This window comes from Suricata suricatta, chromosome 8 (genome assembly GCF_006229205.1).
Source record: "Suricata suricatta isolate VVHF042 chromosome 8, meerkat_22Aug2017_6uvM2_HiC, whole genome shotgun sequence".
Lineage (NCBI taxonomy): Eukaryota > Metazoa > Chordata > Mammalia > Carnivora > Herpestidae > Suricata > Suricata suricatta.
In genome coordinates, this window is record NC_043707.1 from 114,537,406 (window position 1) to 114,552,998 (window position 15,593).

Here is a 15,593-nt window from a genome sequence, read left to right on the forward strand (position 1 = left end):
CGTCAGGCTCTATGCTGAAAGCACGGAGCCTGCTTGAGATTCTCTCTCTCTCATCCTCTCTCTCTCTCAAAAATAAATTCATTAATTAAAAATAATTTTTAACCATATTTTCCAGAAAAAACTTGATGAGCAGAGTCACATTGTGCTGTATTCTTGCAAATCTCTATACTGCCTGTCACAACAGACGTCAGATTTTCATACGGGCTTCTGCATTCAGTCCCTTGCAATACATTGTTTTGCTTGATGTACATGCAGAAAATCCAGCCTTGACAAGATAGGAAGTTGGACAAAGGACTACACTTGGAGAACCACAGGTGTAGAGGCCTCCTTGAGAAGTTCCTTGCTGGAAGGTTAGGAGAACCGAGAGCAGCTTGCGTGGAGGAGAAAGGCGGTTCCTAGTTTTAGGACGAGAGAGACCAATTGTGATCCTCAGAGACCAACTGTGATCCTCAGGAGAAGGGGAAGGCCCCTGGGGGGTGGGGTGGGGGCTGGAAATCAATGAATGAGAGAGTGAAGGTCTGAGTGCTCTCATTTATCAATGAAGGTCAATTCTCTGACATGGACATCCTTTTTTTTCTAATGGGGAAATTAAGGCTTTTACCAAGTGACCTCTGAAAAATTTAAATCAGATCATGTCACCCCACGCTGATACCCCATACTGCACTCCTAGAAATACATGAAGAAACTGAGGCACAAAAAGGAAAGTTAACTTGTAGAAAGTCAGTTAGCAGAGAGATTTTAAGCCAGGTACTGCCGCCTAAGCCTACACTCCTAACCAGTAAATCCAAACCCCTTACCTTGGCTTACAAAGCCTTCAGTGCTGGGCCTCTTGGTATACCACTCTCCTGTCTTACTGGCTTTTCCGTTCTTCCAAACTGGCGAGCGCCATTTCCCCCCAGGTCCTTTGCACAAACTGCTCCTTCTAATTGAAGTGCTCGTCTCCTAGTTTTCACAGGGTTGGCTTCTTGTCATTGATCTCAGCTCAAACCTCACCTTCTCAGGACACCCCTGACCTTCCGATAAGAAGCCACCCTATTTTAATTCTCTGAAGGGCTCTTATAATTTTCTTGTTTGTTTTGTTATGGACGCCCGCCCTCAAGTAGTTTAAGGGTTTCCAGATCAGGGAGCTTGTCTCCTTGGCCACCGCCGTGTGTCCAGAGCCCGGGAGGCAGCCTCAAAAAACATTTGTTGAAATAAAGAATAACTCCCGTGGAGGAGACAACCCAAGACACAGGCCCTGAGTCGCCCGTGAGCGAGCCCGCCGCCCGCGAGGCATGCTGGGGATTGTAGTTCTGGGCGCCCCTGAAGTGGCGCGGGCCGGCGCAGGCCGCGCTCTCTATGCTCCGGGAGGACCGAGCGGCCTGGCTGTTGCCATGGCGTCTCAGTCCCGCCGCGGGAGGGAGGCGGCTCCGCCGGGCGCTCGCTAGCTTCGGCGGCGTAGCCGACCAGGAAGCGGAAGGAATCCGGCGTGGTGGGTCCGGGACCCCGGGGCCGAGTGCGGGGGCGCCCGGAACCCCGGAGAGCGGCGGGGAGCGGGGGAAGCGCTTCCTTCCTGACTTGCCGAGTAGAACCCATCTCCCCACGCCCACCCCCACTGCCTCGTGAGTAAAGGCCCTCGCCATCCCCGATTTCCCGATGGGCCAACTGGCTTGACGAAGCTAAGCGGCTTCCTCAAGGTCGCCCTCCCGGGAAGTGGCAGAGCCCCCATCCTATAGCCCAGGACTGCCTCGTTGCAGTCACCGGGCAGCTCTGACCCTCGCTTCATTCTAATGAAGCCTGCATGGGGGGTCGTTACACACCCCCGGCCCAGCGTCCAGTGCCCCCATCGGTGGTGTGATCTGGCTGCCACACTTGATGCAGCCCTGCACAGCCCGGCGGGGTTTGAGTGAGGTCGTCAGCAGGAAAGCCCCCACCACCTTCCACTCAGGGTCTGAAAAGAGGGGATAGATGAGACAGCCACATTAATACATCATTAGGGCGTTTTGAAAGCAAAATACGTTCCGTGAGATTCTGTTAGCCTCGTTTAACCTGTGGCTTCGTAGATGTGGAAACAGGTTCAGAGACATGAAGTAACTACCCTTGGTTTACAGAGTTTGTAGGTGGAGTGAGGATTCCAACCTATTTTTCTCTGCCTTCAAAACCTACGTGTTTTGTATGCTGCCATGTTGTTGTTGTATTTTCAGTTTACCTAAATTTCTACTTATATGGTGGCTGCATTCTGGGAGCACAGGCCCCAGACCAGCAAGGTCACTGTTAAATTGAGAACGTGTTAGAAATGAACATTCTTGGGCTCCACCTCAGACCTATTAAGTTTGAAACTGAGCCAGGGTGAGGAGGACCAAGCATTCCATTTTAATATGTCCTCAGTGATTCTGATACACGCATTTGAGAACTTCTGGTGATTTGTGCAGGGGTCATGATAAAGTGCAGATTCTTTCCATAGGTCTGGGGGACAGACCAGAGATTCTGCATATTCCTAACACGTGTCTGGCTGATGCCAAAAGTGCCAGCCCACAGACCATAGTTTGAGTGGCAAGGGTGTGAACCACATTTAGAGCAGCGGTTCTCAAACTTGGATGCACATGCGAATCACTTGGGGAGCTTTTAAAAAGAGGCTTCCTGGACCCCCGCCCCTGACCAAATGAATCAGAACCTCTGGGGCGTGCCGCGGGTAAAAACTCACAAGGTGATTCTAACCTTCTGGGAGAATTCAGAAGTACTGGTATAGGGTGTGGAGTCAGGCAGTCAAAGAGTTGAATCCCGGCACCTCCACTTACCAACTGTGTGACCTAGGCAAGTCACGTAACCTCTCTTGATCATATTTTCTGTATTTATAAAATGAGCAAGAGTAATTCTTGGCTTGCCTGGTAGCAGGAGGATTCTGTGAGATGTGTACGTAAAGCACATGGCCTCGAAGGGTGTTCCACGGCCACAGAAGCTGGGGAGGGAGGCAGACTCGGAGAAGCCTGCGCCGGGAACTGTGTGCTAGGGCCTGGTGGAGGGGAGCTGGAGATTGTGACCCCTCGCCTGCTACAGCTCCTGTCCAACCAACTGTCCCTGTGCTCTCCCTCCCGCAGCCCACAGCCTTCGGTGCGGAAGAATGGCAGTGAGCCACTCCGTGAAGGAGCGCACCATCTCTGAGAACAGCCTGATTATCCTGCTGCAGGGCCTCCAGGGCCAGGTAACCACTGTGGACCTTCGCGACGAGAGCGTGGCCCGTGGACGCATTGACAACGTCGATGCTTTCATGAACATCCGCCTGGCCAACGTCACCTACACCGACCGCTGGGGGCATCAGGTCGAGCTGGATGACCTCTTCGTGACAGGCCGTAATGTCCGTTACGTCCACATCCCAGATGATGTGAACATCACGGCGACCATCGAGCAGCAGCTGCAGCTCATCCACCGGGTGCGCAACTTCGGCAGCAAGGGCCAAGGGCGGCGGGAATTTCCCTCCAAGAAGTATAAATGAGCCCACTCATCAGCAAGCCCCCGTCGCCACTCAAGTTCGTCCAAAGTTCTACTGAGCCAACCTCCAACCACCCCTCCCTGCCCAGGGCCCAGAGAGAGAGGAGGGCCGGCCCAGAAACTGGTGTCTCTGACAGACACCCCTATCAGAGCTGCCTTTCACTGGGTCCCATCTTCTAGACTCACCCTGGGGTCCTGTCTCTCTGTCTGTGACCTTGGGGTAGGGGACATTGATCACCTTGTGGTCATTTGCATCGGAATCTGATCTACTGATTTAGGGAATTTGCCAAGTAGTATTCAGCCCTCTCCCAGTGAGAGAGTTACCAAGTGTACTTAGCCCGAGCCACCCCTCACTGTTCCCGTTTCCCACAGTTGTGTTTGCTTTCTCATAAAACTTGGATACAAACAAGTCGATGCCTCATGCCTCCTCTGACATGTGCTGGGCTCCATGTCGTCCTGCGTAGCAGGGCAGTGACCTCACACTTGGCAGCAGATCACAGTCACCTGTCCCACCATCAGCTCAGATTGAATTGGTATGGGGTGTAGCGTGGGCATTGGGCTCTTTTCCTTTTTGAACTTTCTCGGGTGATACTAACAAGCAGCAGATTTTGAGAATAGTAGGCGAGCGCTTCAGTCTGGCCACGTGGAAGGTGGATTCCCTGTTGAAGAGTCTGTTCGTCCTATTGCTCTTTCCTGAGGTAGAGAGGTTGAGGGATTCCTGGGCCCTCCCCTCAAGTGTGGGAGCTCAGCCAACTGCAAGAAACCAGGCTCCAGTTCTGAGAGTTTTGGGGTCCTCAGGGAAGAAGAGGTGCTCAGGGGTGGAACCCAAGTCTCTGTCGTAGCTGCCTCGAGGCCACACCAGCATGCCCACGGGCAAACAACCATGGCAGTTAAAGTGCCTGTGTCCTCATCAGATGTCCACAGAGCAGCTGCCGTGTGCCAGGCTTTCTGCTGAGCACATATTGTCGAATGAGATTTGGTCCCTTCCAAAGGAGGGCTCATGGTCTAGTGGAGGAGGCGGTCCAGAACCACGAGATGAAATCCAGTCTGAGAACTTGCTGCATTAGAGTCTTGAGTAAGGCAGGGCCTTGGACCTTAAGATGCTTTTATTTCTTGAGGGGGACTTGAGAGGAGCGTTCACTGGGGCACTAGCAGCCCAAGGTCCCCGCATTCACACTCTCATCCGACGTGAACCAGAGTATTGTCCTATAGGTTGTCCTTGGACCGTCTCATCAGAACCAACTGGGATGTGTCTAGAAAAGCCAGTTTCCTGGCTCCCCCTTCCCCAGATATGAACCAGAATCTGGAACCCAGGAATCTGCCTCATTAACCTCCACAGAGCCACCCACCAGGATTCTTTTGAATACTGTGTATTTCATTGCCTAGAGGTCCCAGAAGTCCCTAAGACTTTGACCTTTGGTTTCTGTAGAGAACAGTGGGACCTAGCAGGGAGAAAACAACTGAGTTTCCAGGCCCCTCTGACAGCTAGAGTTAAGGGAAGCGACGCCATAGGGTGACTGCTGCTACGAGAAACCAGAGGCCAGGCACCGAAGGGAGGTCCTCACTATGGAAATGGCTGTGCACTTTGGGAAGTGGGAGTGGGGGGCCACCCCGCCAGGAGTAATGAACTGGCGAGGAGACCCACTGTGGCCTCCACTGCAGACATTTTCCACTGTCTGCAAATGTTTCCAAACTTGAAGAGGGCTCATGCCAGGAGTTTGGCCTGGAGATGAAGGAGAGCTCCAGCTTTTTTAATTGGTGTGCCAGGGGCCTGTGCAGAGCCAGGGGGAGCCCCCAGGCCAGGGAGGGAAGTGGTAAGGTCAGCAAGGACAGCTGAGAAGAGGGGCTAGGACCGAAGCACTCCGTCTGTTCCATAAGCATCGGCCCCAGCCCCAGATGGGCTCTGTGTCATCCCCAGGTGCGGCGCTGGAAGGATAGACCAGAAGGAGGGGAAGTAGGCCCGCTGAGACACACTCGTGCTGAGCCCCTGGGATAGAGCACAGCGAGGGCTTCAAGCCCCAAGGACATGGGTCTTCCGGTGTCTGGTCCTGGATTGTTGGGGGGACGGCTGCCAGAGGCCCAGGAAGGCTGGAGGGAGCTCTGTGCCCACTGGCCTGTGGCAAGCCAGAATTCCCTGACTGCTGTGCACCCTCCGTGGCACAGGTATCGCTAGTGACAGTGCTAGCTACTGAGGGAACATCAAGATGGACAAGGGTCCTGCCCTCAGGAAGTGACATTCTGGACGGGGAATAAAGAAAAAAAGTAAAAATTCCTACAGATGTCATGAAGGAACTAAACAGGGTACTTGAGAGAGAACACGGAGGTGGTTTTATTTTGGAAAGAATGGACTGAAGAAGCGAAATGTAAACCGAGGAGACTGCCATTTCAAGAGCCAAGGGAAGGCAGAGGAAACTGCCAGTGCAAAGGTCCTAGGTGGGAGCGCTTGGGGGCTGGGGGCAAAAACAGCACCGCTGTGACTATCAGAGGGACGAGAGGCAGGTGAAGCTAGGGAAAGGGGACAGGGCTGGTGCATGTGACACCAGGCCTTGTGGGTAAGGTGTGTGGCTGGTTCCAGTTTTCCGTGTGTGACATACAGAACTCGAATTCTTCCTAACTCACCTGAGTTCCTACTTCACCCCGTTCAGCCAGAGTGGCAGAAACTTAACCGCGGTCAATTCAAAGTTCTTGGTTTTCTTGGCACTGGTTGAAAGGGCATTTCCCTTTAATGTGCCCAACATGGGAAAGGTGCTCTGGTCTGATACTTATCCAATACACTAACATCCACTGAGATGCCCTCATTTTCTCCTGTTCCTTTGTCATCAGCCCACTAAGGCTGCCACTGAGTTGCCCCTCCCTGACCCAAAGACCGCTTCAGGAGTAACCCATACCCCTCTCAGCGTTTCAGATTTTGATTCTACTTTCCCCAGGCCATACCAGGCCCAGGAGATCCTTAGGCTCTTGGGTTGATGGGCCCGGTTTGCCCAAAGGCAGTACACAGCTGTTGGTTCAGAGGGTTTGGTTACTTCCTGGCAGTCACCCAGGAAAGGAGCACAATTTGCCGTGCTCCCAAGTCTCTGAGACCCAGCCGACACCTTGCAGCTCAAAGCTGAGGAGAAGGGGCGCCTGGGTGGCTCAGTTGGTTAAGCATCCGACTTCAGTTCAGGTCATGATCGCACGGTTAGTGAGAGCCTCTGTGCTGACAGCTAACTCAGAGCCTGGAGCCTGTCCTCAGATTCTGTATCTCCCTCTCTCTCTCTCCCTCCCCTGCTCACGCTCTCTCTCTCTCTCTCAAAAATAAATAAAACACTAAAAAATTTTTTTAAAAAGGCTGAGGAGAAGCTTGTCTCTTCTCAGGGAGCACCCTAAGTCTCAAGTCTCCCACATCCCCCTTGCTACAGTTTTCTAAATTTGTACATGCACAGAAATTCTTTCCATTCCTCCCTGAAGGCTAGGCTTTTGGAATTCAGAAGCTAAAAATGATTTGTGCATTCTGTTGCATCCTTTGTTTCCTGAAGCAATGAAGGCAGAGTAACCTAAGGATCTGCATAAGGAAAGGAAGGGACACCAAGGAAAAAGTGAAAAACCCATTTCCAAATGTTATCTCCCCCTTGGACGTGGTGTTTTGCTACTCATTGCCTTCGGCCTTTGTTCAAGCATGCACAAACATCAATGTGGGGGGCCCAGCTGATGACTGAGCCCCCAGGAATTATGAGTGCTCAGGTGGGCTGGTAGGTCCCCATCTCGTCCTGCGTTCTTGGAGAGAAGAGTACGGGGTGGGGGGGGTCTCTGTCATTCGGGGTAGTGGACATACTGCTTGAAGTTCAGACCTCCCTGGGCCCATACAAGTGACAGGGCACCGCCGACTCTCAGCTGGATGGGACATGAAGGAGAGATCCAGCTCATTGAGTTCCAGGCTGGCATACTCAGCCAAAGGAGCCCAAGGCAACAGGGGCCCCTTGAGTTCGTGTCAATGTTCCAGAAAGGACCCAGAGAAACAGCACAGAGTATGTGAAGGGTGACCAAGCTGGTGTCTCTCTGCTTCAGCATGGATTTAGCCTGATCACAAGCCCTAGCAGCTGTAAAATGAGGTTATAATCAATAAAAAAGGAAGAGGTGACTCGATATCGGTTTATGGGAGACAAAATCTTATCAGATGGGAGGCTCCTGAGGGAAAATACTAAGAGAAGCTTTGACAGCAAGAATATTGGGAACTACCGATCCAACTCAACTTTGTCATCTTACAGTTGAGGAAACTGAGGCCCAATTTCCTCAGGGGGAAGGGGAAGGGCTCTCCCCAGGTCCCCTGGTGAAGTCAAGAATGGGCATCATAAATAGCTACCACTTGCTGCCTCTGATTGTGGGCCAGGGCCTAGGCCAGGGGCTGCGGGAGGACAGAGCCGTAGCCTGTTTGGTCCCCTCAGACCCCCGCCATCTAGCTCAGTGCTCTGCACATAGCAGGCACACCATAAGTCTTCGTGGAATGGAAGAGTCCTCTCCTTTCATCATTACAAACATTAACAACCTTGGAGGTATATGTTAATAGCCTCATTTTACAGATGAGCCAACAGGCCCAGAGAAGTTAAGTGACTTGCTCAAGATCAAAGAGCCAGTGACCCACACACTGGGGATTTGAACTCAAGCCTGTATGACTCACACTCCATGATCTTAACTACTACACTAGGTTGTTCTGCTTCCCACCACTCCTGACATCACACCGATGGCAAAGATAAGCAGTGTCTCCACTCACCTCAGTGGCGGTACCCACCAGTCATCACGCTGGCACTCAGAACTGGTCTTACCCGGGCCTTGGGGCTTGGCCATAAGGAGAAGCCAGAAGCCAGCAGTGAGTAGGGTTTGCTGGGTTACAGAAGCCTGAGGAGGCTCCTTAGGGTGAAGGTTTCTTCCTCTCCTTCGGTGATAGTCAGATCTGCCTATACCTCGTCAAGCGACCATCTCTGCTGTTGTGACAGGCGTCACTTTGTTATGGCAGTACCATCTGCCAGTATGCCCAAAGTTGGAGAGCCAGCAGGCAGCAGGAGACTATGTCACTGTGTGTGTGTGTGTGTGTGTGTGTGTGTGTGCGTGTATGTATGAGAGAGAGAGAGAGAGACAGCAGTCTCTTCATGTTGGTGGTGTCCTGAAATGAAATGTTTTTCATTTCCTCTGGCTGGCACCTTTTGTTTCTATTCATTACCTCTTCTCCCCTCTTTTTCTTTCTTCTCCTCCTCTTCTTTGTTAAATTCCTGTATTTTGAAGCAGCTGAAAGTCTCTGGGGGGTGGGGATGGTGGTGTCGGCTCCAAGTGATTCATCTAGCTGATAATTAGAGCTCTGGAAAACCCAAAACTCATTCCTGGCAGAGTCAGGGCTTCCGGAATCCCTAGGTTTTTCCCTTTGTCAGACACAAAAGCTGGGGGAAAGGGGGAGCCGTGGTCTGGCCTCCTTGTACCTGACTCAGTACCCAACTTTATGGAAGCCCAGTAACAGAAGTGAGTGTGACCACTCTTACTGTCCAGGTCCTGTGAGAAGCTATTTCCATACTCACTGAATCTTTTCGGTGATCCCGTCAGCTGTTATCCCTATTTTGACAGACTAGGAAGGTCAGGGAAATTAACATGGAGCCACTCAGCTTGTGGGAGATGCAGCAAGGACTCAAATCTATAACCTTTTTGGAATCTGCCATGCGTGGTTCAAATCACAGCCCTGCCACAATTAGCTGGACGGGGGGTTTACTTCCTGTCTCAGAGCTCTAGCTGCTGCATCTGTAAACAGACTCCCAACACTGATGTCTCTAAAGTGCTTAACACAGCATGTAACACAATAGTGGGTGCTGTCTTGATTCCTGCTGTCACATTCCTATCAGCTCTGTAGGCACCAGGCATTCAGAGAGACAAAGAGACGGATACAGGAGAAGGCAGCCAGGGTCACTCACACCACCTCTCATGTCCTGGCGCTGCCTGTGTGGAGATGACAAATGCACATACATGTAAGCGCCTGGCCACACGCCCCTAAGAAAACCCAGCAGTGCACACAGCCTTGGACACATGTGCCCACACGTGGATACAGTGACGTGTCCAGGAGACAGCTGGAAAGACACCCAGGAGTTAAGACAGTCACATGCGGCCAGCAATCTGGCTCACATCTCTGAAACAAAGGAGTGGGGCCATGGTTGTTGGTGCTCCTGCCACTGAGCCCTTCTAGCTGCTTCTGGGTGCCAGAGGAGGGAAGCCAGGCTCTCAGAGGGCCCCAGTGAGTCACCCGCCTGATGCAATCCCTTTAAAGGGCTCATCTGCTGGTGCAAGAAGCTGATTCATGGAGGGCGTGGTTGCTGGAGGAGGAGGAGAAAGGGACCGAAACTGCAGCAGGAGGGACTGAGGCTAGATAGCTGGAATCGTTAATAGGATCTCTTCACTGTAAACCTCCCCGGTCAAGGCTCCAGAGATCTTCAGCCTGAAGCGGGGTTTCTACAAAGGCGAGGTGCCCAGAGGGAAATAAATTGTGAGGGCTGAGACAGGAATTCTGTCATTTTATTGAGCCTAACTGCAGCGCTCTCCGCACAGAGCTCCAGAAACCGAGAAATGGGAATCCAGGAAGAGCCATTTCTCTGACAAAAACACTGCAACTGGCCGACCTTCCAGCTGCGGGAGCCTTCTCCAAACCCAGCAGGGCGAGTGTAGGGCACTCGAGGTCCTGCGGAGTCGGGGCGGGGGCGGTGTCTGCGCCCCAGCCTCACCGCAGGCGTAGATTAGCGGTAAGTACCGCCCCTTTAGTGTCTCAGTCTCCAATCGTTTCACAGGTTTCGGCCCAGAGATCAACCTGAGCCAATCCTCAATCGGATTCCGGCCTCTTGCCTGAAGGCTTCCGCCCATCTTCAAGATGGCGCCCCAATCCGGAGGCCGTGAGGGCCACAGACACTGTCGAGGGGCGGGGTCCGCAGAGAGGGGTGGGGCTGCGGCTCCAGCCGGAGAGGAGGGGGCGGTGCGTCACTTCCGTTGTCAGGTGGCGGCGCTGCAGCCATGGAGGGAGGCGGTGGCGGCGGCGGCGGCGGCTCGGGTGGCTGCGCTGGGAGGCGGCGGTGAGCGGCTCCCACGCCCCCGGCCCGGCCCCGGCCCCCCGGGACGGAGCGCCGAGCAGTCCTGGCTCCGGGCTACGGACTATGGGCGAGCAGCGCTGAGCACCGGGGGAAGGTGAGGGCGGGGGTCCCGGAGTGGTGAGCCAGGCTGGGGGTGCGGGTTGGCGGGGCGGGCCCCAGCGGCTGTGGCGGGACCGGAGTGACAGCCCGAGGACGACCCGGCGCGACAGAAATGGCAACAGTGAACGCCTTCTCCTCTTCTGGGGTCTGCCCTTCCTGGGCGGCGGGGGCGGGGACTGCTGCGAGCGGGGTACCGGGCTCCTCGGGGAGCCTCGGTACCGCCGCAGCTCTAGTAGGTGGGCGCTGCCAGGCTTGTCCGGAGTCATTCGGCCAGTTAGTGAGGGCACCGGCCTTTGAACTAAGCCAGGTTTTCCCCAGGAGGCACCCTGTGTCTCCCCGTGCTTCCCTCCCGATCCCGAGAGGGACTTGAAACTTAGAACGAGTCCCCAGGCGGGCCAGCCAGGGCTTCCTCCAGGAGCCCTCACCCGTCGCTGCTGGGGGAAATTTTCGCTTCGCTGGAGGCGTTCAGATGCGTGGCAGAGCTACCCGCTTGCCAGTGCTACGTTTGGCCGGCCTTTTCCAAGGAGAGAGCACGCCGCTGTGGTCAGTTTCACCTGCAGCGCCGGGTCCGGCCCGCCCATTCCCACGCCACTCGGTCACACCTTCGAGGCAGTGGGTAAGGGCTTTCGGATTTCCGACCTTGCGTTCTCGGCTAACCCCCACTCCCTGGGTTTGATGCCCGTTTGCTGGCGGAAGGAAGAGATGACAGCTGCCTTCGGTGGCAGAGTAGACTTTGCTCTGTTTTAAGTCACGGGAGAAACCGGTTGGCTTGGCTCGGTTTTGAGAGCAGTGGGGAAGAAGGTAGTCACTCTGGGCTGGGCACCTTTCCCTCTTGGCTTAGTTTTGCATGAGATAAGGAAGAGCAGAATATGTAATTGTAAGGCCAAAAGAATTCTTGTTTGTAAACAGTGTTTGTGAGCTGTTCCAGCATTCCTTGATGGCCCTGCTCTGCCAGTGGTTTGTGGAGGTTGCTCTTATTTATTCATTCATTCCCCGCATGACAACAACAGTGCCCTTGCCTGGAGGGTCAAGTACCCTATGGTATGGTGGTGAAGAGTGGGCTTTGGAGCCAGACTTCCTGAGTTCAAATTCTGGCCCTGCATGCAGCTACTAGATGTGTGACAGTAGGCATGTGGTATAAGCTCTCTGTGCCTCAGTGTCCTCATCTGTAAAACAGGGGTGATTCCATAGAGCTGTTGTGGAGGTGTAAGAAGTTAACACACGTTGGGGTGCCTGGCTGGCTCAGTTGGTGGAGGGTGTGATTCTTGATCTTGAAATTGTGAGTTCGAGCCCCACATTCAGTGTAGAAATTACAAAAAATAAAATCTTTAAAGAAAAAAAGTAACGCAGGTAAAACACACAGAACCGTATCTGCCACACGATACATGTTAGCTCTGATTCTTATTTCAAGAAGCTCATGGTCCGGTTAAGGGAGACTGTAAACAAGGAGTTGAAATAAGGTCTAAAAAAAGCTAGTAGCAGCAGGCACAGAGGGCTGTAGGAACCCACCCTGAGTGGGAGGGTCCTGGGAAGACTTGGCAGAAGTGATAACACTGGAGCTGTGTCTAAAAGGATGGAAGTCTTACCCAGCGAGAATGAAGGGATAAGGTGTTCTACTTAGAGAAAGACAAGGACGCACAGAGTTTGGGGTTGGTTTGTTTGCTTTTTTAAAAAATAAAAGCTTTAATTTACTTATTCATTTAAGTAATCTCTCCACCCAACGTGGGGCTCACACTCATGACCCCATATCAAGTGTCACATGCTCTTCAGACTGAGCCCGCCAAGCGCCCCTGCATACACACACAGTTTATTCCAGAAACCTCAGATTGTTCAGTATGGTGGTATGAAAGTTGACATGGTGCAAAGGAAGGCAGTACAGGCTGGCAAGGGAATGCCACGTTACCAAGTTAGGACTTTATGCCAAGGGCAGTGAAAAGGTTTCTGAGCAGAGGAGTGACATGATTGGATCTGTGTTCCCGAGTGATCTCTCTGGAGTTGGTTCCAGCAGAGGAGGGGGGAGCCTAAAGGACTGGAGTTGTCTTTAGAGGCCCCTGCAGGCCTCTGAGTAGGGAGAGTTGGTGCCAGGTTGGGGGATCTTTGCTGAGAAAGCACTGGATGCCATGGGTGGCAGGTGGCAGGCTCCCTGCCTTGCTCTGAGCTTCTCTGCCCAGCACAGAAGTGCCTGGTGCATGTGCCACTCTCTTCCCGGGATTACAGGTCGCATGAGCAGCTGGGGAGGTGAAGCTGCCTTCTCAGAAGGCCTGTTGTAGGGGTGCCATGCTCCCTTGTGCCTTTCATTTGACCTGGGAAGGCAGGAGACTGTGGTCGTTAAGAGCCTATTTGGCTCTGTGATAAGACAGGTCTGAGTTCCAGTCCCAGCCCTGCTGGTCGCTAGAGGTTATGTATTCTCTCCATGGCCAGCCCTCTCATCGTAAAGTGCGGACAGTAAGGCCCCTCCCGAGGAGGGCAGTTGTGAGGATTAAGTAAGACATTGCAGGTTGAACATTTAGCACACACTGAGAAGTACTTGGTGTCATTACAGACCGCAGGAAAGAACTTCCAAGAATTAGTTGGAGCAATTAGTCGCAACTGGAACTGCATCCCATTGAGCTGTCAGAAGTGTCCTGAGGGATCATAAGATCACAGAATTTCATTGTATTCTTTCTGAAAAGGAAATCTGTGGGGAGTTTACCCAGTCTGTATGGGAGCCATGCGGATGATTCAGCTCAGCTCTTTAAAAGAACCATTTTTGGGGGCGCCTGGGTGGTTCAGTTGGTTGAGCGTCCGACTTCAGCTCAGGTCATGATCTCGCGGTCCGTGAGTTCGAGCCCTGCGTCAGGCTCTGTGCTGACAGCTCAGAGCTTGGAGCCCACTTCAGATTCTGTGTTTCCCTCTCTCTCTCTTTTTTGCCCCTCCCCTGCTCATGCTCTGTCTCTCATAAATAAATGTTAAAAAACTTTTTTAAACCGTTTAAAAAAAATAGAAGCAAGAATACTTGAGAAAAATTGTATTTTAAAGTATTCATGAGAGAAAAGGTGTCTAGCAATTTTTCTGTTTGTATCCCTGTTAGAGGTCCTTGCTGGGTATCTGAATTAGTAGCACCAAGAAGCATCACACACATTGACCTGTGTGGTGGCTCAAAGTTCCATATGCGGCTGGAGGTGTGCTGGGTACCAGGGGCAGAAAGAGAGTGGAAAGGCAGCCCCTGCCCAGAGGAACTTGTGGTCTAGCAGGGGCCTAACCAATGAACACTTGCACCCTTTGGCAAGTCTCACAGAAGTCTGTGTCGCGTGTAATGAGAACGAAGAGGAAGGAGCGGTTCCACTGGGGGACGTGGAGGACCCTGGGGAGAACTTTGGAGAGGACTTAGAGTTTAACTAGCTCCTGAAGGGCGAGTAGAGTTTTTCCGAGGGCTCACGAGGCACCCGGGGAGGGGAGCAGTGTGGCACAGGCCTGGACGCGTGCTGGTACATGGATGAACACAAGAGGTTCTAGCACAGGATGCAAAGGGACCTGGCTGGAGGATGTGTTGGAGAGGTAGGCACCAGTCTAAGATGCTTGCACTTTTTATTATCCTGCGATGGAATGCTTTGTTTTAAGTGGAGGGAACACCATTACGCCTGCATCTTCCCAAGAACCCTCTAGCTGCGGGTGGAGGGTAGACTGGGGAAGGAGTGGGTCTGGAGTCTAGTAGGAGGCTGTTGTGACAATCAGAGCAAGCGCTTGTGCAGTTCTGGATCAGGGTAGAGGCAGTGGGTTGGAGAGGAAGGGCAGAGATCAGAGCTGTTTGGGGAGAAGTCGGTAGGACTCTAGGATTGTTTGGAAGTGAAGGTTGAGGGAGGAGCAGTGGTGGCAGGTGACCCACAAGTTCCCGTTTGGGGTGACATAGTGAATGGTAGCGCAGAGATAGGGTGTCTTTGGAGAAGACAGTGGCTGGTGAGATCTGCCAGCTGCATTCAGGAAGATCCAAGTGCATCTCGCGAGACAGCATTACTCACAAAGTCTGTGGCACCCTGTCCAGCTCTGGGCCAGACTTCCCTCTGGTTATGCCTGAGTCAGCACCTGGGAGAAGGGCAGCTCCCTTCCCTCCACCTTTCTTCTGCCCACATTTGCCCAGGGAGGTGACCTTGTGCAGTATTTCAGAAACTCAGCTGGCTGTGTCTGCAAAGCCCCTGTAATTTCCCCAGCCTTCAGACGGCCCTGTAGGACAGCTCCTCGGTCTGCATCGTCCACACTGCTTTGGCCGATAGGGTCCTGGACAGCAGCATCCCCTCAGCAGGGAGACGGCTTTCCCAGTGCTCCCTGGAGATCTTATCTGGAAAGAGATCTTGAGATTGGAGTTACTCCCTAGGCTGGGTTAGCAGACTCTGTCCCTCTTCTCAAGAAGGAGAGGTGTCTGCCAGAGGCCACCTAGGAGTCAGAGCCACCAGAAAGGTGAGAGGAAGGTGCGCCTGTGCCCTTGTCCTCGTGCTCTGCGAGAGTGCAGAGCTAGGCCGGAATCTGGTTGTGCCCTGCAGAGGGCATGCTGGGGGACGGCGTTTCAGACAGGCCCTTTGGAACAGGGGAGATTTTCACAGGATTTTTCCTTGAGTCTGTGGGGTGAAGAAGGTAGGAGAGAAAGTGGCCTGAACTGAGAGCATTTCTTCCTCCTCTACCTGCTCAGGTGGGACTGTGGCCTTGCCGCAGGTGGTGCGGGGCCCACACAGCCCTGCACATCCTCTCGGGATCTGTAAGGTCCAGGAGGGAAAAGGATGGTATTGCTTGTTTTGATTTATATTACCTTAGAGGGGCGCCTGGATGGCTCAGTTGGTTAAACATCTGGCTTCAGCTCAGGTCATGATTTCACAGTTTGTGGGTTGAAGCGCTGCATCAACCTCTGTGCTGACAGCTCAGAGCCTGGAGCCTGCTTCGGATTCTGTGTCTCCCTCTCTCTCT

General features: G+C 53.1%; 2 protein-coding genes across 4 annotated transcripts in view; both read left to right on the top strand.

Moving 5' to 3' along the window:
• The first annotated feature begins 1,309 nt into the window (after positions 1–1,309).
• On the top strand, positions 1,310–3,877 carry LSM10 (LSM10, U7 small nuclear RNA associated). Of its 2 annotated transcripts, none has more exons than XM_029949657.1 (2): positions 1,310–1,471; positions 3,078–3,877. In XM_029949657.1, exons 1-2 carry the CDS (start codon positions 1,339–1,341, stop codon positions 3,470–3,472), a joined length of 528 nt encoding a protein of 175 aa, XP_029805517.1. In that variant the 5' UTR covers positions 1,310–1,338; the 3' UTR covers positions 3,473–3,877. The 2 variants fall into 2 exon arrangements, with proteins under 2 accessions (XP_029805517.1, XP_029805518.1); XM_029949658.1 differs by having other exon boundaries at positions 1,382–1,601.
• Positions 3,878–10,567: 6,690 nt separating this feature from the next.
• Positions 10,568–15,593, top strand: part of STK40 (serine/threonine kinase 40) — a 37,788-nt gene continuing 32,762 nt past the window's right edge. The window contains exon 1 of one of the 2 annotated variants that reach the window (XM_029946766.1): positions 10,568–10,653. The gene's annotated coding sequence lies outside the window, so the exon portion shown is untranslated. Of the gene's footprint in view, positions 10,654–11,034; positions 11,275–15,593 lie in introns of those variants that run through there. The other variant, XM_029946767.1, reaches the window with a different exon arrangement.